This window comes from Carcharhinus amblyrhynchos, chromosome 17, assembly GCF_965287045.1.
Source record: "Carcharhinus amblyrhynchos chromosome 17, sCarAmb.v2.hapA, whole genome shotgun sequence".
Lineage (NCBI taxonomy): Eukaryota > Metazoa > Chordata > Chondrichthyes > Carcharhiniformes > Carcharhinidae > Carcharhinus > Carcharhinus amblyrhynchos.
In genome coordinates, this window is record NC_137340.1 from 12,032,662 (window position 1) to 12,059,196 (window position 26,535).

The window sequence follows — 26,535 nt, forward strand, 5'->3', positions numbered from 1 at the left end:
TTGGTCAAATAAGTCATCAGAAAACATCAATATGAAAATATACTAGAATGATCAGCACGGGTTTCAAAGAAAGATAAGGCCTTGCTGAATCAAACTTATTGACTTGTTTTAGGAAGTTACAAAAGGGTAGATGACTGTAACCTGATGGACATAATATTTACATTGGTGATGTATGACTTTGATAAGGTAACACACTGGAACTCATGATTAAGATCACATGAACTCGGAATAAAGTAACAGAATGAATAGCAAACTGGCTGCAAATACGAAATAGAGAATAAGGATGAAAGGTCTAGCAAAAGGTGGGAAATCCATCATTCAAACCAGCCTCCCATCCATTGAGTCTGTCTAGACTTCCCGCTGCCTCAGAAAAGCAGTCAGCATAATTAAGGACCCCATGCACCCTGGACATTCTCTCTTCCACTTTCTTCTTTCGGGAAAAAGGTACAGAAGTCTGAGGTCACGTACCAACCGATTCAAGAACAGCTTCTTCCCTGCTGCTGTCAGACTTTTGAATGGACCTATCTTGCATTAAGTTGATCTTCCTCTACACCCCAGCTATGACTGTGACACTATGTTCTGCACTTTCTCGTTTCCTTTTCTATGAACAGTATGTTTTGTCTGTATAGCATGCAAGAAACAATACTTTCACTGTATATTAATACACGTGACAATAATAAATCAAATCAAATCATAAGGTTTGGTGGAGGGACCACTGTTGTTCACGATTTACGTTAACTCAGGAATCTGAAGAAATATCAAAATTTGTGGGAAACGCCAAATTACAGAGGGTGTGATTAACACAAAGAATGTAATAGAATACAAGAAGACATTAATAAACAGAATGATAAATTAATAAATTCAATATAGATCAATGTGAGATACTGTGTTTTGGTAGAAAGGATAAAGAGGTAACATACTGATTGGATTATGAGAATCTAAAGTGGGAGATGAAAGGGATCTAGGGATAAAAAAAATCACGTAATAAAAGCAGCATTGGAAATTAATAGGGCCGTGGAAAAATAAACCAAGCAATGGGGTTTAGAAACATAGAAAATAGAAGCAGGAGTAGGTGATTCAGCCCTTTGAGCCTGCTTTCATTAATTTTGATCGTGGATGATCATCAAGTTCGATATCCTGATCCCACTTTCCCTCCATATCCTTTGATCCCTCTAGCCCCAAGTGCTATTTCTAATTCCTTCTTGAAATCACACAGTGTTTTGGCCTCAGCTACTTTCTGTGGTAGTGAATTCCTCATATTCACCACTCTCTGGGTGAAGTAATTTTTCCTGACCTCAGTCTTAAAATATTTACCCCTTATCCTCAAACTGTGACCCCTAGTACTGGTCTCCCCCACCATTGGAACATTTCCGAGTCCACCCTGTCTAATCCTGTTAGAATTTTTTTAAGTTTCAATGAGATCCCCTCTCACTCTTCTAAACTCCAATGACTGTAATCCTTACCCACTTAGTTTGTCCTCCTATGACAGACCTGCCATCCCAGGAATCAGCCTGGTAAACCTTCGCTGCACTCCCTCTATAGCAAGGACATCCTTCCTCAGGTAAGGACACCAAAACTGCACACAGTACTCCAGCTGTGGGCTTACCAATGCTCTATACAATTGCAGTAAAACATCCCTATTTCGATACTCAAATCCTCTCGCTATGAAGGCCAACATTCCGTTTGCCTTCTTCACTGCTTGCTGTATTTGTGTGCTTACTTTCAGCAACTGATGCATGAGAACACCAAGGTTTCGCTGCATATGCACCTCTTTCAATTTTCACCCTTTTAACAAATAATCTGCCTTCATATTTTTGCTACTGAAGTGGATAGCCCCCACATTTATCCACATTATACTGCATCTGCCATGTACATGGCCACTCGGCTTGTCCAAATCACACTGAAGCATCCCTGCATCCTCCTCACAGCTCATCTTCCCACCCAGCTTTGTATCATCTGTCCCCATCTTGTCTTCTGATCTCCGACAAGCTGTCTCAGGCCTTCTTGAGGTAAGCATTAACACGTTGATTGTCAGTATAACCAACGGATAAGAAAGGTGTTGCGTCTCGGTGGGCCGAAGGGCCTATTCCTGTGCTGTTTTTTGTTCTTGGTGAGCACATGGCTCCATGGTCCAGACCTGTTCTGCACCGGCATCATTTCCTGCTGATGGCCTGGACAATTGGGCAGCGGGGACCAATTTTGGTCGGGAAATCTTCTTCCATTAATGGGATGCACATTGGCTTCTGATCAGCGTCTGATGGACATGATGACCCCCATCTAACCCCGACCTTTTAACCCGCCATGGTGGGGAACTGGAAAATTCCACCCAATGTATTTTTCCACCTTAAGCAACTTGGTGAAAAATTTAATACAACAGTTTAGATTCGTGAGATCAGTGAAATGTCACATTTTTACCTCCTGCAAATTATTGCTTCAGTAAGTTTGCTTTACTTTCAATTGAGGATGAGCTGCTTAGACTATGATAGGACCCTGACAGATAATCACGTCCATTGATATCTATGTAGCTACCCCATCAGCATAGCCAGCGGAGTTCATCTGCTTTGTTAGATAAAAAAATCACACAGGTCATTGCATTTTAAGGAGACAATATCAGACCATGCACTGCCTTATACACCTGATTTTACCACAATACATCTTGACAGAACCGATCTACAAAACAACACTATTCAGAAAATAAACTGAAATATCTTTGGTCTATAAATTGACATTCACTAAATCAACTGGGTTTAGTTGGCAAGGAAATGCTCAATGCTTTTTTACTTTAATGACAATTTTGCATTTATTTTGAAAGCTTTTTATTTCCTTTTGCAAAGTATTCCATTTTAAAAAATAATTTATCATTCTCTAGGGATATTGCTGGCAGTTGTGGCCCTTGGTTAGTTGTCATTGATTATGGATAGACATCTTGGAGCAGCTGGGGTGTACAGTGCGGGATTTTACAGCGTCGCTCGAGCAAGACCAGAAATTGTCGCCCAAGGTCAACAGACATTTCCGTTGTCCGCCCCTCACCCTCTCCGATTGCGTGGCGGGTGGGGTGGTAGAATTTAGGCGATAAAATTTGTTCCTTCGCGGCTGACACCAGCTCTCTCCCCAGCAACTACCTGAAGCTGAACCAGACCGTTCACAGCATTGGCATTAGATTTGGCTCTGAGATGAGCTTCTGACCACTAATGAATGTGATGATGTGGGTATGCCGGCGTTGGACTGGCGTAAACACAGTAATCTGTAAACTGTCTGTGCTTTATATGCTCTGTCTGAGGCCAGAACTCTCCATTCACCTGACGAAGGGGGTAACCCCGAAAGCTAGTGAGTATATTATCAAATAAATAGGTTGGACTAAAACCTGGTGTTGTCGCACTAATGAATGTGTGCATAGGCGATGGCCTAGTGGTATTATTGCGAGACTATTAAACTAGAAACTCAGCTGATTATCTGGGGACCCGGTTCAAATCCCGCAATGGCAGGTGTTGGAATTCGAATTCAATAAAAATATCTGGAATTAAGCATCTACTGATGACCGTGAAACCATTCTCGATTGTTGGGAAAAACCCATCTGGTTCACTAATGTCCTTTAGGGAAGGAAATCTGCCACCCTGGCCTGGTCTGGCTCCAGAGCCACAACTATGTGGTTGACTCTCATCTGCCCTCTGAAATGGCCTGGCAAGCTACTCAGTTCAAGGGCAACTAAGGATCGGGGTGAACGTTAAATGCTGGTCAGCCAGCGACAACCATGTCGCATGAATGAATAAAAAAAAGATGTGTGCCAATGCTAAGGCCACCTATTCCACCCCCGTAACATCACCCAAACCCAGCTCACTGCTCATCATTGTCCATGTCTCTCGATGTGACAATTCCAGCGCTGTCCTGGCTGGCCTCACACCCTCCATATCTCAGCAACTTGAGGTCATCCAAGACTCTTAACCCATACCATGGCCCATCTCCCATCACTCCTTTTGCTCACTGACTTACGTTGGCTACTGGTTAAGCAGCACCTTGATTTGGGAATTCTCATTCTTGTTTTCAAATCCCTCCATGACCCCACTCCCCCCGATTTGCTGTAATCTCGCCCAGCCCGCCACCCTCTGAAATATCTGCACTCGTCCAACTCTGGCCTCGTGAGCATGTTGCCAGTTTTAATTGCTTTCAGTTGTCAAGGTCCCAAACTCTGGAATTCCCTCCCTAAACCTTTCCACTTCTCTACCTCTCTTTCCTCCTTTAAGATGCTTCTTAAAACCAACCTCTCAGACCAAGGTTTTGGCCTAAAATCACTTCACGTCTCTAAAGGTGTCGAGGGGCATGCAGAGAGCACAGGAATATGTTGTTGTAAAAGAGGATTGGCCATGATCATATTAAATGGCGGAGTAGGCTGGAAAGGCCGGATGGTTCACTGCTGCACCTGTTTTCTATGTTCTATGTTTCTATGTGGCTTGGTGTCAAAGTTTGCTTGTGCAACACTTTGGGATGCTTTATTATGTTAAAGAAGCTATATAAATGCCAGTTGTTGTTGCTGTAGCTACGGATTGACAGGAGGGAACTCAGCTTATCTGGTACAATGCATTAGACGTAGGAAGTGAGGAGGTTGAGTGGGTATGTTAATTTGCGCTGTTGAAAGGAAAGCCTTAGTAACCCACCCATTCTAATATAATCATATGGGAGATTTTTGTCTCCATAATGCCCACGTACTGAGACATGACGTCAGTGGCTACCAGGCAGCTGGGAGCTTGAATATGTGAAGATACATTAAACACTTTAAAGCTGACTGCACTTTCTTGCAACTAGTTTGCAGTGCTGAGTCGTGTGGAATGGTACAGTGGAAACAAACTGGGGTAAACCTTCTTTGTGTAATAAGCAGGTGAGTACACCTGCCCCAACATTGTCTCTGCAATCTCATGGCAAAACCTATGGGTCATTGTCCATTCGTTCAAGACTGCCCATACGCGTTAAGCCTTGAAGATCTGGTTGATGAGCTAAGATGCGTATTAAGCCTTCCTGGGATGAGGGAGGTAATGGCCTTGTGGTGTTAACGGTAGGACTATTAATCCAGAAACTCAGCTAATGATCTGGGGACCCGGGTTCAAATCCCGCCACGGCAGATGGTGGAATTTGAAATCAATAAAAAAAATCTGGAACTAAGAATCTGCTGATGACCTTGAAACCATTGTTGATTGTCAGGAAAAACCCATTTGGTTCACTAATGTTATTTAGGGAAGGAAATCTGCCATCCTGACCCGGTCTGGCCTATATGTGACTCCAGAGCCACACAGCGATGTGGTTGACTCTTAACTGCTCTCTAAAATGGCCAGGAAGCCATTCAGTTCAAGGGCAACTAAGGATGGGCATTAAATGCTGGCCAGCCAGCAACGCCCATGCCGCATAAATGAATAAAAAAACGTGAGCCAACGCTAAGATCACCTATTCCACCCCTGTAACATCACCCAAACCCAGCTCACTGCTCATCATTGTCCATGCCTCTCGATGTGACAATTCCAGCACTGCCCTGGTTGGCCTCACACCCTCCATATCTCAGCAACTTGAGGTCATCCAAGATTCTGTTGTGTATCTTAACCTGTACCATGGCCCATTTCCCATCATTCCTTTTGCTCACTGACTTACATTGGCTTCTGGTTAAACAGCGTCTCGATTTAGGAATTCTCATTCTTGTTTCCAAATCCCTTCATGACCCCCCCCCCCGATTGCTGTAATCTTCCCCAGCCCGCCACCCTCTGAAATATCTGCCCTTGCAATTCTGGCCTCGTGAGCATCAATTTGGAGATGCTGGCGTTGGATTTTCAGATTCTGTAACCCCCATGACTTGCCTGGGCTTGCAAAATCTCACTAACTGTCCTGGCTGGAGACAATACACGTCTCTTTAACCTGTGCTGGGCCCTCTCTTCACTCACATTGTCAGTAGGTTTAAGACTTGATCATCTGTAAAGATTCGCATTCCAACCATTATCTTGTAAATTGAGTTTGTGTCTTTATATGCCCTGATTGTGAACAGAACTCCTCACTCACCTGAAGAAGAACATTACATAAGAATATGAGAAATAGGAGCAGGAGTAGGCCATCTAGCCCTTTGAGCCTGCGAAACTCTGAAAGCTTCTGCTACCAAATAAACCTGTTGGGCTTACACCTGGTGTTGTGAGGCTTCTTACTCGTGGGCATTGCCAATTTTAATCACTTCACCAATACTTTCAGTTGTCAAGGTCCCAAGCTCTGGAATTCGCTCCCTAAAGGGATAGGATTTATAATCATCTAGAGGGAAATAAATTGATTAGGGATAGTCAACATGGTTTTGTGAAGGGTAGGTCGTGCCTCACAAACCTTATTGAGTTTTTTGAAAAGGTGACCAAAGAGGTGGATAAGGGTAAGGCAGTTGACGTGGTGTATATGGATTTTGGCAAAGCGTTTGATAAGGTTCCCCATGGTAGGCTACTGCAGAAAGTGCAGATGCATGGGATTGAGGGTGATTTAGCAGTTTGGATCAGGAATTGGCTAGCTGATAAAAGACAGAGGGTGTTGGTTGATGGGAAATATTCAACCTGGAGTTCAGTTACAAGTGGTGTACCTCAAGGATCTGTTTTGGGGCCACTGCTGTTTGTCATTTTTATAAATGATCTAGATGAGGGTGTAGAAGGATGGATTAGTAAATTTGCTCACGACACCAAAGTTGGACGAGTTGTAGACAGTGAGGATGGATGTTACAGTTTGCAGAGGGACATAGATAAGCTGCAGAGCTGGGCCGAGAGGTGGCAAATGGAGTTTAATACAGAAAAGTGTGAGGTGATTCACTTTGGTAAGAGTAACAGGAGTACAGAATATAGGGCTAATGGAAGGACTCTTAGTAGTGTTGACGAGTGGAGAGATCTCGGGGTACATGTGCATAGCTCCCTGAAAGTTGGCACCCAGTTTGATAAGGTTGTTAGGAAGGCGTACGGTGTGTTAGCTTTTATTGGTGGAGGGATTGAATTTCGGAGCTGTGAGGTCATGTTACAACTGTACAAAACTCTGGTGTGGCCACACTTGGAGTATTGCGTACAGTTCTGGTCGCAGCATTATAAGAAGGATGTGGAGGCATTGGAAAGGGTGCAGAGGAGGTTTACCAGGATGTTGCCTGGTATGGTGGGAAGGTCTTATGAGGAAAGGCTGAGGGACTTGGTTATTTTCATTGGAGAGAAGAAGGTTACGAGGTGACCTAATTGAGGCATACAAGATGATCAAAAGATTGGATAGGGTGGACAGTGAGAGCCTTTTTCCTCGGATGGTGATGGCTAACACGAGGGGACATAGCTTTAAATTAAGGGGTGGTAATTATAGGACGGATGTCAGAGGTAGGTTCTTTACTCAGAGGGTATTAAGGGTGTGGAATGCCCTGCCTGCAGCAGTTGTGGACTCGCCAACTTTAAGGGCATTCAAATGGTTAGTGGATATGTATATAGATAACATTGGAATAGTTTAGGTTAGAGGGTCATTAGATTGGTTCCACTGGTCAGTGCAACATCGAGGGCTGAAGGGCCTGTACTGCGCTGTAATGTTCTATGTAAACTTTTCCACTTCTCTACTTCTCTTTCCTCCTTTAAGATCCTCCTTAAAACTAACCTCTCTGACCCAGGTCTTTGCCTTAAAATCACTTCATGTCTTTAAAGGTGTCGCGGGGCATGCAGAGAGCCCAGGTATATGTTGTTGTAAAAGAGGATTGGCCATGATCATATTAAATGGGCAGCACGGTGGCACAGTGGTTAGCACTGCTTGCCTCAGCGCTGCAGACCCAGGTTCAACTCCCGGCTTGGGTCAGTGTCTGTGTGGAGTTTGCACATTCTCCTCGTGTCTGCGTGGGTTTCTTCCGGGTGCTCCAGTTTCCTCCCACAGTCTAAAAGACGTGCTGGTTAGGTACATTGACCAAAGTGTGGCGACTAGGGGAATTTAACAGTAATTTCATTGCAGTGTTAATGTAAGCTTTACTTGTGACACTAATGAATAAACTAAATTTAAATAATTTTAAATGGTGGAGCAAGCTGGATAGGCCGAACAGCCTAATCCTGCACATGTTTTCTATGTTCTCTGTGGCTTGGTGTCAAATTTTGTTTCATATAGCTTGTGGATCACCTTGGGATGCTTTATTATATTAAAGAAACTATATAAATGCAAGTTATTGTTGCTGTAGCTACTGACTGACATGAGGTATCTCAGCATATGTGGTACAATGCATGTAGATGTGGGCAGTTAAGAGGTTGAGTGCTATGTTAATTTGCACTGTTGAAAGAAAGGCTTTAGTAACCCACCCGTTCTAATATAATGATTTGGGAGATTTTTGCCTCCATAATGCCCACATACTGAGACATGACATCAGTGACTGCCAGGCAGCTGGGAGCTTGAATATGTGAAGGTATATTAAACACTTCCTGAAAGCTGATTGCGCCTTCTTGCAACTAGTTTGCAGTGCTGAGTTGTGTGGAATGGTATCGTGAAAATAAACTGAGGTAAACCTTCCTTGCATAATAAGCAGGTGAGTAAACCTGCTCCATCATTGTGTCTGCGGTCTCATGGCAAAAATCTTTGGGTCATGTCTGCCCTGCCACTTTTAATCCCATATCCTTTAAGCCTTGGCAGGTCTGGTTGATGAGTTCATCTGCCTGTTAATGCCCTCCTTGGGATGAGAGAGGCAATAAGCCTAGTGGTATTATCGCTAGACTATTAATGCAGAAACTCAGCTAATGTCCTGGGGATCCGGGTTCGAATCCCACCGCAGCAGATGATGGAACTTGACTTCAATAAAAAAGATCTGAAATTAAGAATCTGCTGATGACCATGAAGCCATTGTTGATTGTCAGAAAAACCCATCTGGTTCACTAATGTCCTTTGGGGAAGGAAATCTGCCATCCTTACCCAGTCTGGCACACACATGACTTCAGTACCACAGCAATGTGGTTGGCTCTGAACTGCCCTCCAAGGCCAACCATGAATGGGCAATAAGTGCTGGCCAGCCAGTGGTGCCCACGTCCCACGAATGAATGAAATAAATCTCCTTTAATTGTCCTTGTCATTTAAATTTGAATTGTACCCAAGGTTGACCCTAGGATCAGCTGACGAGTTTCCACTTGGATTTATATAAATTATTACGCAAATGAAATGGTTTTTTTCCGACCGCTCTTAAAGCATTGGCCAGCTGGAATTCAACTGAAGGTGAAAAATTGCGCCCCCTTTTGTCTGTTCTGTGTATTTGTTGTCATGTGCAGCGTGGGCCACTCGGTGGTGGTGAGCTGATGTTCTCATTCTGGTTCTTTCAGCCAGGCAATATTTCAGATTGCTCAGGGAGGCAGTGGGAGCAAAGTGGCGCTGATGTGATGTGATTTGCATTTCACCAAATTGAGTGCTGGGAATTGAGAACGGCGTGAGTTACAACTAGTCTGCATGTTCAGTCAGATTGATTAGGAAAGAAATATTTATTCATTTTCTTTAATAAGCGTTAGGTTTTATGTCGTCACGAGCGTTATTTAATGAAAAGAAATTGACTCCTCTGACATAAGTTTACTGAAGTATGTCTGAATTGCAATCTGTTGTCTCAGCTCCATTAGAATATTATTTAATTGAACTGTGAAATTGATCTGCTCGTCTTTATTTGTGTGTTACAGATATGGTGGAAGCGGCATTTTACCTCTGCACCTATGAGTTCATCCTTAAAGGCATCGTGTCTCCCTGGTGTGACCTTCTGGATAAGGAAGATGTGGAGGTAAAAACAGGAAGTAAAACTCAGCAACATCCCTGAGTGGCACTCTCCAGATGTGCCCTTCAAAATTAGAATCCCTACAGCGCGGCTGGAAGCCATTCAGCCCATCGAGCCTGCAGCGACTACAATCCCACTCGTGCCCTATCCCCGTAACCCCACACATTTACCCTGCCCCCTGTCAGTTTAGCATGGCCAATCCACCAAACCCGCACCTCTTTGAAGTGTGGGAGGAAACCGGAGCACCCGGAGGAGACCCGCGCAGACACGGGAAGAATGTGTAAACTCCACACAGTGACTCAAGGCCGGATTTGAACCCAGGTCACTGGCCCTGTGTCTTTTTTGGAGGAAAGGTTAAAATTGCAAATGATGAATATTTTTTCCTTCATTTCCCTATCTGTAAGATAAGAAAGAAAGAGCACCTTTCGCAACTGTCTCAAAGTGTTTCCCAGTCAGTGAAGTGCTTTTGAAGTGTGTCCAGGAAATACAGCAGGCAATTTGTGCACAGCAAGCTCCCACAAACAGCAACGTGACAATGACCAGATAATTTTTTTTTAACTGATGTTCTTCGAAGATGTAACAAACAAGGTGGACAATGGGAATCCTGTAGATGTAGCATTTCTGGACTTCCAGAAGGGATTTGATGAGGTGCCACACAAAAGGTGTGTGAAACAAGGTTAATTCACAAGGGATTTGGGGTAATTTATTAGTTTGGATAGAGATTGGCTGACCAACAGTAAGCAGAGAGTCAGGAAAAATGGGTCTTTCTCGGGTTGGCAAGATTCAGCTAGTGAGGTGTTGCATGGTAGGGTCCTCATCACCATTTAATTGCAATCTACTTAATGATTTGGAAGCAGGGGTAAAAGATACTATTGCCAAATTTTCAAATGACACTAAAATAGGTGGGATAGTAAGTTGCAATTTAAAAAAAATAAGCAATTTAAAAATGGATATGGGCAGGTTAAGTGTAAGGGGGACAAAATTTGGCAGATGGAGTTTAACATGGATAAGTGTGAGATTATCCATTGTCTAAATGGATAGAAACCTCTGAGTTGCGTCAGTGCAGAGGGATCTGGGTGTCCTTTTGAATGAACTGCAGGAAACAAGTATGCAGGTAACAAGGAAGGGAAATGGAATTTTGGCATTTATTGTGAAAGGAATAGAATATAAAATAGGAAAGTGTTGCTGTGACTGTATAAGGCATTAGTGATACTGCGGCTGGAATATGGTGCACAGCTTTGGTCCCTTCACATGAGGGATATAGTTGCGTTAGAGACAGTTCAGAGGAGATTCACCAGCTTGATTCCAGAGATGAGGCGATTGTCTTACGAAGAAAGATTGAACAGTTTCGGCCTATTAGCTCTAGGGTTTAGAAGATTGTGGGGAGATCTAATTGAGGTACGTAAGATGTGAAAAGGGATTGACAGGGTAGACGTAGAGAGGATATTTCCTCTTGTGAGGCTATCTCGATCAAGAGGTCCTAGTTTTAGGGCTAGCAGATTTAAAACTGAGATGAGGAGAAATTACTTCTCAAAGGCTCATGAATCTGTGAAATTTGCTACCCCAGAGTGTGGTGGATGCCGGGACATTGGGTAGTTTAAGGAGGAGGTAAGCAGATTTTAATTAGTAATGGGTTGATGGAGAACGGGCAGGAAAGTGGAGTTGAGGCTGACACAAGATCATCCGTGATCATGGTGAATGACGGAGCAGGCTCGAGGAGCTGAATTACCAATATCTGCTCCTGGTTCTTATGTGCTTATGTCGATTGAGGGATGAATATTGGCCAAGAAACTGGGGATAACGCTTCTGCTCTTCTTCAACATAGTGCACCTTCTTAGCCTTCAGAACCTTGCCTGCACTGCAGAGAGAACAGCACATTAGATATCTACAGTGTGATTTATTCAGAGACAGTATTGCAGACCAAACCTCCTGCCTCATCAGGAACCATATACCTACCCAATTTCTTCATAGCCACATTCTGAACTGTCAGCGCAGAGTCTGCACATTCTCCCTGTGTCTGCGTGGGTTTCCTCTGGGCGCTCCAGTTTCCTCCCACAGTCCGAAGACGTGCAGGTTAGGTGGATTGGCCGTGCTACATGTGCAGGGTGACGGGGTGGCAGGTGTGGCTGGATGCGATGCTCTTTCAGAGAGAAAGTCAGTCCAGGTTCAATGGGCCAAATAGCCTCTTTCTTCACTGTAGAGATCGTGTGGCTCTCTGGACTCTTCACCTGCTGAATGTAGATTTTTATATTTTGTTTTTGGGGTGTGAGCAATGCTGGCAAGGCCACATTTTTGGCCCACCCCTTGTTACTCTTAAGAAGGTGGTGCCGGTGGCAGAGAGGGTCAGTGCCGTGATGGTCAGTGATGCAGAAAGAAAACCGCGCTGAAGGTTATACATCACTAACCTGTGTAAACCATGAATGAGTTTCTAGCTGTCTACCTGCATCTGTTCTTCTGCTAATTTTTTTGTCCCTCCATCCTCCTGAAGGCAGTGTTCCAGTAAATATCCTGACTGCCATTGTTTATTTCTGTAGCTTGGGCAGTGAGGGTGTGGGGCAATGAGGGCAAAGGGGCAGTGAGGGTGTAGGGGCAGTGAGGTTGTGGGGCAGCCAGGATGTAGGGGCATGGCAGCAGTGAGGGGCGTGGCAGCGGTGAGGGGCATGGTGCCAGTGAGAGGCGTAGGGGGGAGTGACAGTGAGGGGTATCGGGGTGGAGAGGGGCGTCAGGGCGGTGAGGGGGGTAGTGATAGTGAGCAGCGAAGAGAGTCAGCGAGGGTCAGCAGGCAGAACAAAAACCACTGCTCAATCTGAGCTCACATCACACCCTCCAGCAGCACCTCCAACAACGATCTTCACTCCAACAGGGATCCATTGGATACTGATTTTACTTCCAGGAGGGATCAATGGAACGATCATATCTCAAGCAGGAGAGAAAACCGACTTAATATCGGATCAAAGATAAACGCAAAACACTGCGGATGCTGGAATGTGAAACACAAACACAAAATGCTGGAAAATCCCAGCAGGTCTGACAGCATCTGTGGGGAGAGAGAATAGAGCCAGCGTTTAGAAACTGGGTGACCCTTTGTCAGATATTGAATCTGCCTTGTCCAGTGAATCACTGAACACGAGGATTTAATGTTAGCATTAATGCAATATCTCAAACAGCACAAGATTATGTGTGATTTAAGCCCCCAGTTTGAGATTATCAAGTGGTTATTCCCCTTCTCTCTGTTAAGAAGGTGTGTGTACTGTCGCGCTGCAGTTTTCACACTACAAAAGGCACGGCAGGGAGTATTTGTGAGCTTCCAGCATGACGTTTGCAGCCTTTGATCACAAGGCCTGTTTGTTTAAATTGATTTCTTTACTCAATATGCACTCATTCGCGCCAAACGACACTTTCACTGTGAAATGTGGAGGGCAAAAGAAGTCTGTACCTCCTTCAGTGAACTATTCCAATTCTCCATTTTGCTGTCAGGTGTTGGAATATTTGGGTGATTTGAAGCAATACTGGAAGAGAAGCTACGGGTACAAGATCAACGGCCTGTCCAGCTACAAGCTATTTCAGGATCTATTCCAGTACATGGACCAAACCATTGAGGAGAATGAGAGGTAAAGATCAGCGTCTCTGAAGCATGCCTGAATAGTAGGTTCATTGTCAGTGCATCAGCAATCCCTCCGTACTGGTGCACATTTGTCACAGCGAATGAACGTGGCTCCGAGGTTTGCAGCGTTTATTTCAATATTCAGATTCCTTCATTTTGCAATTTGTTTCTGAAAATGATTTTGGGGAATGTGGGCTCCGCTGGCTTTTATTACCCAACCCTGATTGCCGCGGAGATGGTGATGGGGTGCACCTCTTTAAACTGCTGCAGTCCGTGTGGCACAGACACAGTGCTGTTAGGAAGGGCTTTCTGGAATGCGCCCCCCCCCCCCCACCCTGGCTTCATCTCAGAATTCACTGGAGCCCTGACCCCCACCCTGGTTAACCTGGATTTAAAATGCGGCAGCTAATCTACGTGGAAAAGTCCACATTATGTTAATGCATCTGTCTCCGTTATCTTAGCCCAAAGGTACATGTTGTGGCCACCACTTGGTACAAAAAGGAGTTTTCTGATTTCCATCCTGTATTTACTCAGTTGTTGGTGCAAAGCAATTTTTACTACAAACCAGTGCACACTTAGAGTGTAAATGAGGGACTGACCCACGTGACTACCCTCTCCGGTGAGCTTTGGGCCACTCCCAGCGTAAATCTAGATGAGAACCCCTGCAATGTGTAGTAGCCTTGTCCCCACTTGTGTTCAGCCTGGTCTATAAACTAATCCGTAGGGCACCCAAGGAGTCCATTGGACCAATGATGGTTTACAGCAAGGCACAATCCAAGCACTGCAATCTCTGCTATCGGGGTAACAACTGCTATAAGCTCGCATCTTTCAGAAGGCAGGGGTAAAGTTGGAGGCTAGGCAGGAAGTGTTCTCACTCAGTTCTCTGCCTTGACCAATCAGAGGCAACCTGCCTGGCTTGAGCTTAAATGAAGCTTGGCAGTTAACTGTCAGTCATCAGTTAACTGGTGTATTCGAGTCCACTTGCCAACTAGTCAGAGCTCTCTTCACACGCGGTGCAAATCATTGTTCCATTTACCGCTGATGTTCTTGGGAAGGCGGCTGAACGCTGCGATTGCGTGTGTTCTTCTTCAACAATACTCATCTTCTCTTAATTTAAAGTTTGTTTATTTGTGTCGCAAGTATGCTTATCTTAACACTGCAATGAAGTTACTGGGGAAATCCTCTAGTCGCCACACTCCGGCACCTGTTCGGGTACACCGAGGGGAGAATTTAGCCTGGCCAATCCACCTAATCAGTATGTCTTTCGGACTGTGGGAGGGAACCCAGGCAGACACGGGGAGAACGTGCTGACTCCACACAGACAGTGACCCCAAGCCGGGACTCGGACCCAGGTCTCTGACGTGGTGAGGCGGCAGTGCTAACCCACTGTGGCACCATGCTACCCCTCGCACCTCAAGCAGGAGGGTGTCTGCTCACCTTTTGAGTGGGGGCACAAACAGGATGGTCCGAATATATTTGACAAAAGTAGCCATACAGGGGACTCGATCAAGGGGTGGAAGGGCTGAGCTTTCTCAAAGGACCGTTCCAAAGAATGGGAAATGAAAGATTCCTGGAGAAAGATACCAAGGTCTTCAGAAGAGGATTTGAAAAGGAATCGGACTTCCACTCCTACTGAAGGGACATTATTCTTCTTGACTTCACTTGGTCAAATTCAGGACTTATTATTTTTGATGCTATACAGTATTTCTGCCAGTAGATGGTGATATGGTACCACCATTCAGTTCCCCATTTGACACTGTGAGGAGAAAGCACCCTCTGGTATCTACATTAAAAAGAGGGACCTTTTACAACGCTCTTTTTTGTCTCTAAGAAATGAATTTAATTCTGTACAAGCTATTGCTTACTAGCTCAGGATTTCCTGTGACGTTGAAGGCCCGCTCTGGACGATAAGTACCCTTAAGTCTGCTTTCAGAGCCCGCTCAGTGAATTACGTGCCAAAGCCAATGTTTAATCAGATCCTTGGGACCTGGGTTCACTTCCTGGCTCGGGTCACTGTCTGTGCGGAGTCTGCACGTTCTCCCCGTGTCTGTGTGGGTTTCCTCCGGATGCTCCAATTTCCTCCCACAGTCTGAAGGACGTGCTGGTTAGGTGCATTGGCCATGCTAAATTCTCCCTCAGGACAGGCACCAGAGAGTGAGGTTTCACAGTGACCTCATTGCAGTGTTCATGTAAGCCTGCTTGTGAGACTAATAAATAAACTTTTAAACACTGACCAAGGGAGTTTTGAGCGGAAACGGCCTCTTGTTACAGAAATTTCCGCTGCACCTTTACTGTGGTGATGCAAATCTTGATTGTAATACCAGTTTCACAACTTGTACTCGCTGTTTGTCGCATAAAGGGAGGTCTTGCTGCAACTGTACAGGGCACTGGTGAGGCCGCAGCTGGAGTACTGTGTGCAGTTTTGGTCGCCGCACTTGCGGAAGGATATATTGGCCTTGGAGGGAGTGCAGAGGAGGTTCACTAGGCTGATACCGGAGTTGAGGGGGTTGGACCATGAAGAGAGACTGAATAAACTGGGTCTGTACTCGTTGGAGTTTAGAAGGATGAGGGGGGATCTTATAGAGACGTATAAGATAATGAAGGGGATGGATAGGGTAGAGGTAGAGAGATTCTTCCCACTCAGAAAGGATAGCAGGACTAGGGGGCACAGCCTCAAGATAAGTGGGGGGGAGGGGGGGTGCAGTTTAGATCAGAGTTGAGGAGGAACTTCTTCACTCAAAGGGTGGTGAATCTCTGGAATTCTCTGCCCGTTGAAGTGGTGGAGGCTGCCTCGCTAAATGTTTTTAAGTCACGGGTAGATAGGTTTCTGATAGACAAGGGGATTAAGGGTTATGGGGAGAAAGCGGGAAAGTGGAACTGATGCACTTCAGATCAGCCATGATCTTATTGAATGGCGCGGCAGGCTCGAAGGGCTGGATGGCCTACTCCTGCTCCTGTTTCTTATGTTCTTGTAAAGAACAGCAACAACTTGCCCTGGTAAAGCACCTTCCATGTTGTAAGATGCTTCATAGAAGCATTACCAAACAACATCAAACCACGTCATATTTTCACATGTTGGGGCCAGTGACCAAAAGTTAGGTCAAAGAGCTGGGTTTGAAGGAAAACCTTCAAGGAGGAAAAGAGAGATAAGGACACAGAAAGGTTTAATGAAGGAATTCCGGAGGGTTGGGCCTCGAGATCTGAAGGCCTGGTCACCAATGGTAATGAAAATGACCAGGAATGAAAATTAGGGGACAGAGCGCAGAAAGTTCAGAGGGTCGTAGGGGGCTTGACGCGTTAGAAAAGTTGAGATTGTTTGGCTGCACGTTCAGGTCGATCGCTCATCTCCGTCTGAAATTTGGCCGAAGTTCACAGATGTTCTTCAGCTGTGAGCCTTTGCTGGGATTTTAGTTTGGTCTGTATGCAGTGTCCTAGAAGTATGCTGAGCTATTGGCACACATGCTGAGACATTCAAATGGCTGTGACGATGCACATCCGTATTTGGAAAGTATCGCTGTTAATGGATAATTTATACTAAACAAGTATTGCTCAACAGGCTTGGATTCTTGAACCCTGGTTTAATCAGTGCTGGAAGATAAATAAAAAGAACATGTTATCTTGTAACTTTTTACCTAGTTTTTGCTGAATTGTGGAAGATAGTTTATTAATACAGACTCCTCCATTTGTATAAAGGGTATTCTAAGTAAAAATAACTGCGTGTGTTATTGAGGATCATTTGCTCGCAAACACATCAGCCATTTATTGTGGGGTACCGACCCTCCAGAATTGTGCTGGGGTTTGCGAGAATTTTAAGGTTTCTTTTTATTTGTTACTGGAAAGTGGCAGTCACTGACTAAGCCAGCGTTTATTGTCCAACCCTGATTGCTCTCGAGAAGATGCTGGTGAGCCCACCCTCTTGAACTGCTGCCGCAGTAGGTACGCCCACAGCGCTGTTATAGGAAGGGATTTGAGGCAGTGATGTTGAAGGAACAGCGATATATTCCAGTCAGGTTGCTGTGTGGCTTGGGAGGGGACTTGCAGCTGGTGCTGTTCCCAAGCATCTGCTGTCCTACTCCTTCTCAGTGATAGAGGTCGCAGCCTCGGAAGGTCCTGTCAATGAGGCCTTGATAGGTTGCTGCCGTGTACTGTGTAAATTGTACATACTCCTACTCACCGTGCCCTCCCTAACCACAGGGAGTTACGTACAACTTTATCCTGGATGGTGCCGAGATTCTCGAGTGCTTTTTGAACCTTCACTCGTCCAGGCAAGTTTTCCACCAGTAAAGGCGCAGTGGAAATTTCTGTAACAAGATGCCATTTCTGCTCAAAACTTTCTCGGTCACTGTTTAAAAGTTTATTTATTAGTCTCACAAGCAGGCTTACATTAACACTGCAGTGAGGTCACTGTGAAAATTCCCTAGCCACCACTGTCTGGGACCTGTCCAGGTACACTGAGGGAGAATTTAACGTGGCCAACGCACCTAACCAGCACGTCCTTCAGACTGTGGGAGGAAATTGGAGCATCTGAAGGAAACCCACACAGACACAGGGAGAATGTGCAGGCTTCCCACAGGCAGTGACCCAATCGAACCCAGTTCTCTGGTGCTGTGAGGTGCAGTACCGCCCTGAGTGCCCAATTAAACATTGGCTTTGGCACGTAATTCACTGAGTGGGCTCTGAAAGCAGACTTAAAGGTATCTATCGTCCTGACCTGTGCCTTGTAGATAGTGAGCACAGTAAGAGGTCTCACAATGCCCAGTTAAAGTCCAGCAGGTTTAGTTGGAATCATGAGTTTTTGGAGCACTGCTCCTTCATCAGGTGAGTCTCTGAAAGCTCGTGATTCCAAATAAACCTGTTGGATTTCTTACTGTGCCCACCCCAGTCCAATGCCGGCATCTCCACCTCGTAGCTGGTGGACAGGTTTTGGAGAGTCAGGAGGTGAGTTACTCTCTGCAGGTATCCCAGTCTCCGGTCTACACTCGCTACATTGTCCAGCAGTGTGAGCTATGGCCTAACTGTGATAAGGAAAGAAATGAATTTAAAAAGCTGAGAAAATCTACTTTGGAATGCTGTTTTATTGTGGTGTTAGTCACACATGAGGTGGTGAAAGGCTGGAATGGTTGCTACGAGAGGACACAGGTTTAAGGTGCTGGGGAGTAGGTACAGAGGAGATGTCAGGGGTAAGTTTTTCACTCAGAGGGTGGTGGGTGAGTGGAATCGGCTGCCGTCAGTGGTGGCGGAGGCAAATTCGGTAGGGTCTTTTAAGAGACTTCTGGATGAGTACATGGGACTTAATAGAATTGAGAGTTATAGGTGAGCCTAGTAGGTAGGGATATCATCATTGCAACTTGTGGGCCGAAGGGCCTGTTTGTGCTGTAGTTTTTCTATGTTCTAAGCAGGCATCTCTATTATTAAGGCTTTGCAAAGGCTTTCGCTTCAGCTCTCTGGTTTAATCAGATGAACACAAGGCCTGTCTGCACGAAAAGTCCTTTCCTATTCTCTCAGTCGGTGCTGAGTCAGCCTAACGCTGCAGTCAGGGGTGTACATTTGCCTTCAGCACCCCCCAGGGCTGGGGTTAAGAAGAAATATCAGTCAGGGCCGAGTATCTGAGCGCATTCCCATGGCTCTGCTGGGAAGCATATGGACAACAGTCTGGAACAGAACCCAACTGGCACTGGTACTCTCAACGGTTGGAAAAACCTGCCTCATCCACTAAAGCTGAGCAAGAATCGGAGGGAAAAATCACTGAATATAGTCTAATTTGTCACTCTCGACAATGTGACTTGTCCATTTTAGCCTGTTTTATCCCCAGCTCACAAACCTTATTCCAATGTCTCCATTTTTGTGTTGTTGCAGGTCTATGATTTTTACCTGCACCAAGTAGAGAATCTGATATTCCTCAAAAGTACAGCAAAATCGCAAGAAAGTTTAAAAATGATGTCTGTAGACAGCGTGAAACAAATCACTTGTTGGCCCCTGAGCCTCAGTCCAATGTTTCTACAATTGAAGTCGTCTTGATTTAACTAGGCAGGCTTCCTATTCAATCATCGCTTCGCATCGGCGCTTCCCTTGTTGTTTAAAGTTTATTTATTAGTGCCACAAATAGGCTTACATTAACACTGCAATGAAAATCTCCTAGTTGCCACACTCTGGCACCTGTTTGGGCACACCAGAGGAGAATTCAGCATGGCCAATGCACCTGACCAGCACGTCTTTCAGACTGTGGGAAGAAACCGGAGGAAACCCTCGCAGACACGGGGAGAATGTGCAAACTCCACACGGACAGTTACCCAGGCCAAGAATCCAACCCAGGTCCCTGGCGCCGTGTGGCAGCAATGCTAACCACTTGCGTCACCGTGCCACCCTTGGAGGGAAGGGGTTCTGGAATACAGTAAGTGTGACAGGGATGGACCAAGACATTAGGAAAGAGTTGCTGAGAGCTTTCCCCGGAGCCTGTAACTTAGAGGTTTGCTGATTCCTGGATGGTGGTTGGAGGTGGATGAATATGTTCCCTCACACTACTTTAATATAGGTAAATCAGTGCATGTCATTGAGCCCTTTATTTTAACCTCGCTTTTGCGTTTGGTGTTTAAGTATAACGCTTCAGCAAATGTTGAATTTAAGGAATAAACACAAACTGATTAGAACAGGGTGGACAATACTGTCTGGTTATCGACTGGACTATTTCCAGTGGAGCTCCAGCTGTTACCATTTTGGGTAGGGTCTTGAGATTGACAGCTAGAGTGTCTCCATGTTTCAGTTACGTTGTGTAACTCAAGCTTCTGGGATTGTACACAGCACCCTGATGACTGGCTTAACAAGTGGTCCTTACCCCAACCCCTGGGAGTGATCTGACAATGTCCAAAGCTGCTGCTTAAAATAGACATTTCCTGGACGCAGGCAAATTCCTGGTCCCTTGCTGGAGTCAGCAAGTTTAGCAGGTTGGCGTCCTGCCCTCCGCTTCCTAACTCTGTATTGTCATTGCACTCTGTTGCACTCCAGACCAGATGAGAAAATCCTTAAGACTATAAGACCGTAAGATATCGGAGCAGAATTAGGCCATTCTACTAATCAAGCCTGCCCCGGCATTCAATCGTGGCTGACATGTTTTTCAATCCCATTCTTCCACCTTTTCCCTGTAACCTTTGATCCCCTTACCAATCAAGAATGTTCAATGTAAGAACCTATCTGTTTCTGTCTTAAATACACTCAATGGCCTGGCCTCCACAGCCTTCTGTGGCAATGAATTCCACAGATTCACCACCCTCTGGCTGAAGAAATTCCTCCTTACCTCAGTCCTAAAGGGTTATCCATTTACACTGAGGGTGTGCCCTTGGATCCTAGTGTCCCCTACTAATGGAAACACCTTCCCCACGTGCACTCTATCCAGGACTCTCAGTATTCTATAAGTTTCAATGAGATACTCCCCTCATCCTTCTAAAGTCCCATGTACAAACCCAGAGTCTTCAAACAATCCTTGTACATCAAGCTTTCATTCCCAGGATCATTTCCATGAATGTCCTCTGGACCCTTTCCAAGGCCAGCACATCCTTTCTTAGATACAAGGCCCAAGATTGCTGACAATATTCCAAGTATCTGATCAGAGCTTTATAAAGCAGTACATCCCTGCTTTTGTATTCTAGTCCTCATGAATTGAATGCTAACCTTGCATTTGCTTTCCTAACTATCAAGTTAACCTACAAGTTAACTTTAGGAGAATCCTGAACTAGGACTCCCAAGTCCCTTTGCGCTTCTGATTTCTGAATTCTGCCCCCAAAATAGTCCATGTCTCTATTCCTGTTACCAAAATGCATAACTACAGACGTTCCCACCTTGTATTCCATCTGCCATGTCTTTGCCCACACTCTAACCTGTCCACGTCCTTCCACAGTCTCCCCCACCTCCTCAAAACTCCCTCCATCTGCAAATTTAGCAATGGTGTCCTCAGCTCCTTCGCCTAGATCGCTGATGTATAAAGTGGTCCCAACGTTGACCCCTGCGGAATCCCGCTAGTCACCGGCTGCCATCCTGAAAAGGACCCCTTGATCTCCACCCTCTGCTTTCTGCCAGCCAGCCAATCTTCTATCCGTGCTAGCACCTTGCCTCTAAGATCATGAACCTTATTCAGCAGCCTCCTGTGTGGCACCTTGTGGGGACACCAATGACTGTTTAGTTTATGTGTAACACCAGAGACCATGTGGAATTCTCATCACGTTTTTACCCAATGTTCTGGAAGACGTTGCATGGATATCAAAAGGCCAGTATCAGATTTTATCAATGGGTGCTGTTTAGTACACGACGAAAGAGACAACTCGGTGGAATTTTACCGGCATGTCCACCCAAGATTTGTACAATGCCTCCTGAGGCCAATGGAGAATGCCTTTCTCCGAGCCTCGCCCGCCCTCGGAATCGGGGCGGTTATGCCCGTAGAGTTCTGGCCTCAGTCTTTTTCTTCATTGGGTCTAATTTCTCTATCCTCTTCTTTACTGTATGAGTGCAGAGGGGGTAGTTACAGACACTCCTTTTGGCGCTGTTTTTTTTTGAATGAGTGCACTGAACTAATCATGGGTGGAGTTTTATGTGTTTTCTTGCTCTCCCTGAGTGATTTGATTTGTACGCAAGGTGTGTGTTTTTTTTTGTTCCAGACAAGTGGTGTGGGTCGGTTCAAAGAGCGCTGATATTTTTATTCCCTACCATCCATAAACAGGTGTGTTGGGGGGGTTTTTTTTTGCACAAGCAGTGGCCTATTTCCGTATCAATATAACTGACCTCCAGCCTGAAACATGGACACGCTCTGGCTGTCAACCTCAGGACCCGGGCTCAGTTTTAATGTGTGTTCGAGTTTCGAGCTGAGATTAGTTTATTGCACTCGTTCAAAAAACAAAGCGCCAAAAGGAGTGTCTGTAATTTCCCCCTCTGCACTCATACAGTAAAAAAGAGGACAGAGAAATTAAAGCTTCACAGTTCCAACAACCATAAAGAAAACTAAACATTGGGTCATATGAGTTCCAGAGTCCAAAATCAAAGTCCAGTGAGGAATTCTTTCACGGATTTCGGTGTTGTAAAATGTGCTTTTCTGGTGGTGTTATTGTCGCAGGATGAGACAGGCAGGCAGGAATTGAATCAGTTTTGCTGGGGATGAGACCTGACAGAATCCAGTTACCTCAGGGTCAGTTGCCCAGCCTGACCGAGGTTTGATTTGCTGTGACCTGCCAGTCAGATTGTAACCAGCAGACTGGAGCTTGTATTAACCTCTTCAACTAGTCAGAGTCCTGGGCCGTGTGACCCTAACCCTTGCACAGTGCCTTCAACGTTGTTTATCCAGTGTTTGGAAATTAGCTTTGTGTTGCAGGCTGATGACGTCTCAGCCATTATGGGTTGAAAAAGGTGCAGCTTGTTGAGAGTGTTTGCAAAGTCATTGGGTAGAATTTTCCCCAAAAATGGCAAAGTGTCAGGTTCAGTCAGAAAACCGGCATGTTTCTCCCCAGAGAACCAGGCAGGTTTTCATAGAATCATGGAATCCCTACAATACAGAAGGAGGTCATTTGGCCCATCGAGGCTTTGCCCACCGCAATCCCACCCAGCCCCTATTGCCATAACCCCCATTTACCTTGCTAATCTCCCTGACACTAGGGTTAACTCAGCATGGCCTGTCAACCGAACCCACACGTCTTTGGACTGTGGGAGGAAACAGGAGCTCCTGGAGGAAACCCCCCCCCACACTGACACGGAGAGAATGGGCAAACTCCGCACAGACAGTGACCCGAAGCTGGAATTGAACCCGGGTCCCTGGAGCTGTGAGGCAGCAGTGCTAACCACTGTGCCACCGTGCTGCCCGTTTTTCTGAGGAGACCTTCCCACACTTTGCCGTTTCTTAGAAGGGGATGTGTTTTGTGTCCCTTGAGGGGTGGCGCTGAAAGACGCCAGCCAGCCTGGCTTCGCAGGGTCAGGGCACCCTGGCCTGCCCCTCCCATTTGGGTGCCCACCCCTCCTTGCTGGCTGTGATTATGGTTACGTCTGCTGGGAGGGCCCAGGAAGATTGCAACCTGCTTTCTGCAAAGTGCAAATCCCGCTTTAGAGCTGTCGCTGGATTTTCCTGACACAACAGAATTGGTGCCAAGCGTGACGGGGCTGGAAAACCATCCCCATTATCTCTTTTGACTCTCGGACTCTGCTAGCTAGCGTGGGTTATCAAGGGCAAATAACCTACTAGTAGCTCCCTTTGAATTTAAACTGTCCTCAGGTGGTCTGAAGCTCCTTAGATATAATGGGGTGTGACATTCCTGAAACTGTGAAGTGAATTCCTTCATTCTGGGGACTCTCAGATGATACCTCATAGAACATAGAACATTACAGCGCAGAACAGGCCCTTCGGCCCACGATGTTGCGCCGACCAGTTTTTTTTTAAAAAACACTGACCCACTAATCTAAACCAATCCCTTTTTGTCCATAAACCTATCCACAGATCTCTTAAACGCCCCCAAACTAGGCGCATTTACAACCACAGCAGGCAGGGCATTCCAATCCCTCACCACCCTCTGGGTAAAGAACCTACCCCTGACTAGGTTCCCTAGCCCTACCAAATCCTCTTTGCCTGACAGGGACATACCTATTGCAGACCCGCAGCAGCTGTTCCTTGAAAAAATTCCACATTTCGGACGTTCCCAGTCCCTGTAATCTCCTAGTCCAACCTATGCTTCCTAATTCTCTCCTAATAGCCTCATAATTACCCTTCCCCCAGCTAAAACTACTGACCCGAGGTTCATGCCTATCCCTATCCATCACTAAGGTGAACGTAACCGAATTGTGGTCACTATCACCAAAATGCACACCAACTTCCAAGTCTAGCACCTGGTCTGGCTCATTACCCAGCACCAAATCCAATATAGCCTCACCTCTAGTTGGCCTATCAACATACTGAGTCAAAAAACCTTCCTGCACACTTTGAACAAAAACTGACCCCTCTAACGAGCTAGAGCTATAGCAATTCCAATCAATATTAGTAAAGTTAAAGTCCCCCATAACAATTACCCTATTACTTTCACTCCTAACCAGGATCGTCTCCGCAATCCTTTCCTCAACCTCTCTAGAACTCTTTGGAGGTCTATAAAAGACTCCCAGCAGGGTGACCTCTCCTCTCCTATTTCTAATCTCCGCCCATACTACCTCAACAGACAAGTCCTCATCAAACTTCCTCTCTGACACTGTGATACAGTCCTTGACCAATAATGCTACCCCACCCCCCCTTCTACCTCCTTCTCTACTCCAACTAAAGCATTTGTACCCCGGGACCTGCAACATCCATTCCTGACCCTGCTCTATCCATGTCTCATAGACAGAGGATTAGTCACCTTTAATGGACTTTTATCAACCGGAAAGTCCAATTTTAAAATTAAGAAATTGCAATAAGAATATATTTTATAAAAACATAGAGCATTAGGTTCTAATTAGGCACATTACCATCAGAGTTGTTGTTGCAATCTTAATAACCCCCTTTCTGTGAGTTTGAAAATAAAGAATGATATTTATTATCCCATACTTGCCCTGGAAGGTTAAAAAAAATGTTGTCTCACTCACCCAAATGATGCACTATATCAATCGCACAAAGATTCGATACAGTTCTAGGAAAAAAAATACGATTACAATGTACAATTTTCTCCATCTCCCTTTCAAGGCAGGCCTGTAGTTTCTTAGATGATTTAAGGCTTTCAGAGATTCCTCAGTAAGTTGCAAGTCTTCTTGTGGATTCTCGAGTGATCTTGAATTTGGAACTGGTCAGACAATGTCCTCCTCTCACTTTCAAGGTAGTGTAGTTTATGACCTTGGCTGTATCATTGATTACAGCTGGCTTGATGGTTTTCTGTCCAGAACAGCTCCTACCTGTTTTTAAAAGCAGGCCACAAAAATGATCACCTCACCATGGGGTCTGCTACAGGTCCAAAGCCTTTTTCCAAATAAGGTGGGTGACCAGGTCAATTACATGTCCAACATGATGACATTCACACCTTTAGAGTTTGAAATTACTCTTTTGAATTTATTTCTGAGAAAAGGTGTTGCAACGACATCAGTCTGGACGATTCCTTTTGTTCCCTCTCGAGACAGGATAATGTTTCAATCCAGAAGAGAAGTCAGATGATCCTCATTTCTTTCTATGCTCTTCCTACCGCAATTAATCACTTCACATTTCTCTGCCTTGAACTTCATCTGCCACTTGTCCGTCCATTGCACCAATTTGTCTATGTCCCTTTAAAGTCCTCACAGTTCACAATGCTTCCAAGTTTCAACTAATCCACACATATTGAAATTGTGTCCTGTACTCCAAGGTCCAGGTCATTTAATATAGCAGGAAAAGCAAAGGGTCCCAACACTGACTCCAGACGACCTTCGCTGCAAACCTTCCTCCAGCAGGAAAAACCATCCAGTAACTAATACTACTGTGTTTCCTATTGTTCAGTCAATTCCATATCCATGTTACTATTGTCCCTTTTATCCCCTAAGCAATAACTTTGCTCATAAATCTATTGTGCGGCACTATATCAAATGCCTTTACTCCTACTCTTAAGAACATAAGAAATAGGAGCAGGAATAGGCCATCCAGCCCCTCGAGCCTGCCCCGCCATTCAATAAGATCATGGCTGATCTGAAGTGGATCAGTCCCACTTTCTCTCCATAACCCTTAATTCCCCTGTCTACCAAAAACCTATCTACCCGTGACTTAAATATATTTAGCGAGGTAGCCTCCACCACTTCAACGGGCAGAGAATTCCAGAGATTCAACACCCTTTGAGTGAAGAAGTTCCTCCTCAACTCTGTTCTAAACTGTGTTCTACTCTTGGCCTTGGAAGGTCATTGATGAAGCAGCTGAAAATGGTGTGCCCAGGATACTGCAGTAATGTCCTGGGGATGAGCTGATTGGCCTCCATCAACCACAACTGTTTTCCTTTGTATTACCTACAACTCCAACCAGGGAGACCTTCACCCCCTCCCCTGAGGGAAGGCAATGGCCTAGTGGTATAATCACTAAACTATTAATCCAGAAACTCAGCTAATGTTCTGGGGGGACCCGGGTTCGAATCCCGCCACAGCAGATGGTGCACTCTGAATTCAGTAAAAATATCTGGAATTAAGAGTCTACCAATGAGCAAGAAACCATTGTCGGAAAAACCAATCTAGTTCGGTAATATCC

General features: G+C 45.3%; 1 protein-coding gene across 1 annotated transcript in view; it reads left to right on the forward strand.

Annotated features, from left to right (window-relative positions):
- The window catches only part of minpp1b (multiple inositol-polyphosphate phosphatase 1b), a 74,049-nt gene that overhangs the window by 11,047 nt on the left and 36,467 nt on the right, over nt 1-26,535 (forward strand). Inside the window, exons 2-3 of the mRNA XM_080205482.1 lie at nt 9,654-9,751; nt 13,223-13,356. Coding sequence (XP_080061608.1) covers nt 9,654-9,751; nt 13,223-13,356 — 232 coding nt within the window. The remainder of the gene's footprint in view (nt 1-9,653; nt 9,752-13,222; nt 13,357-26,535) is intronic.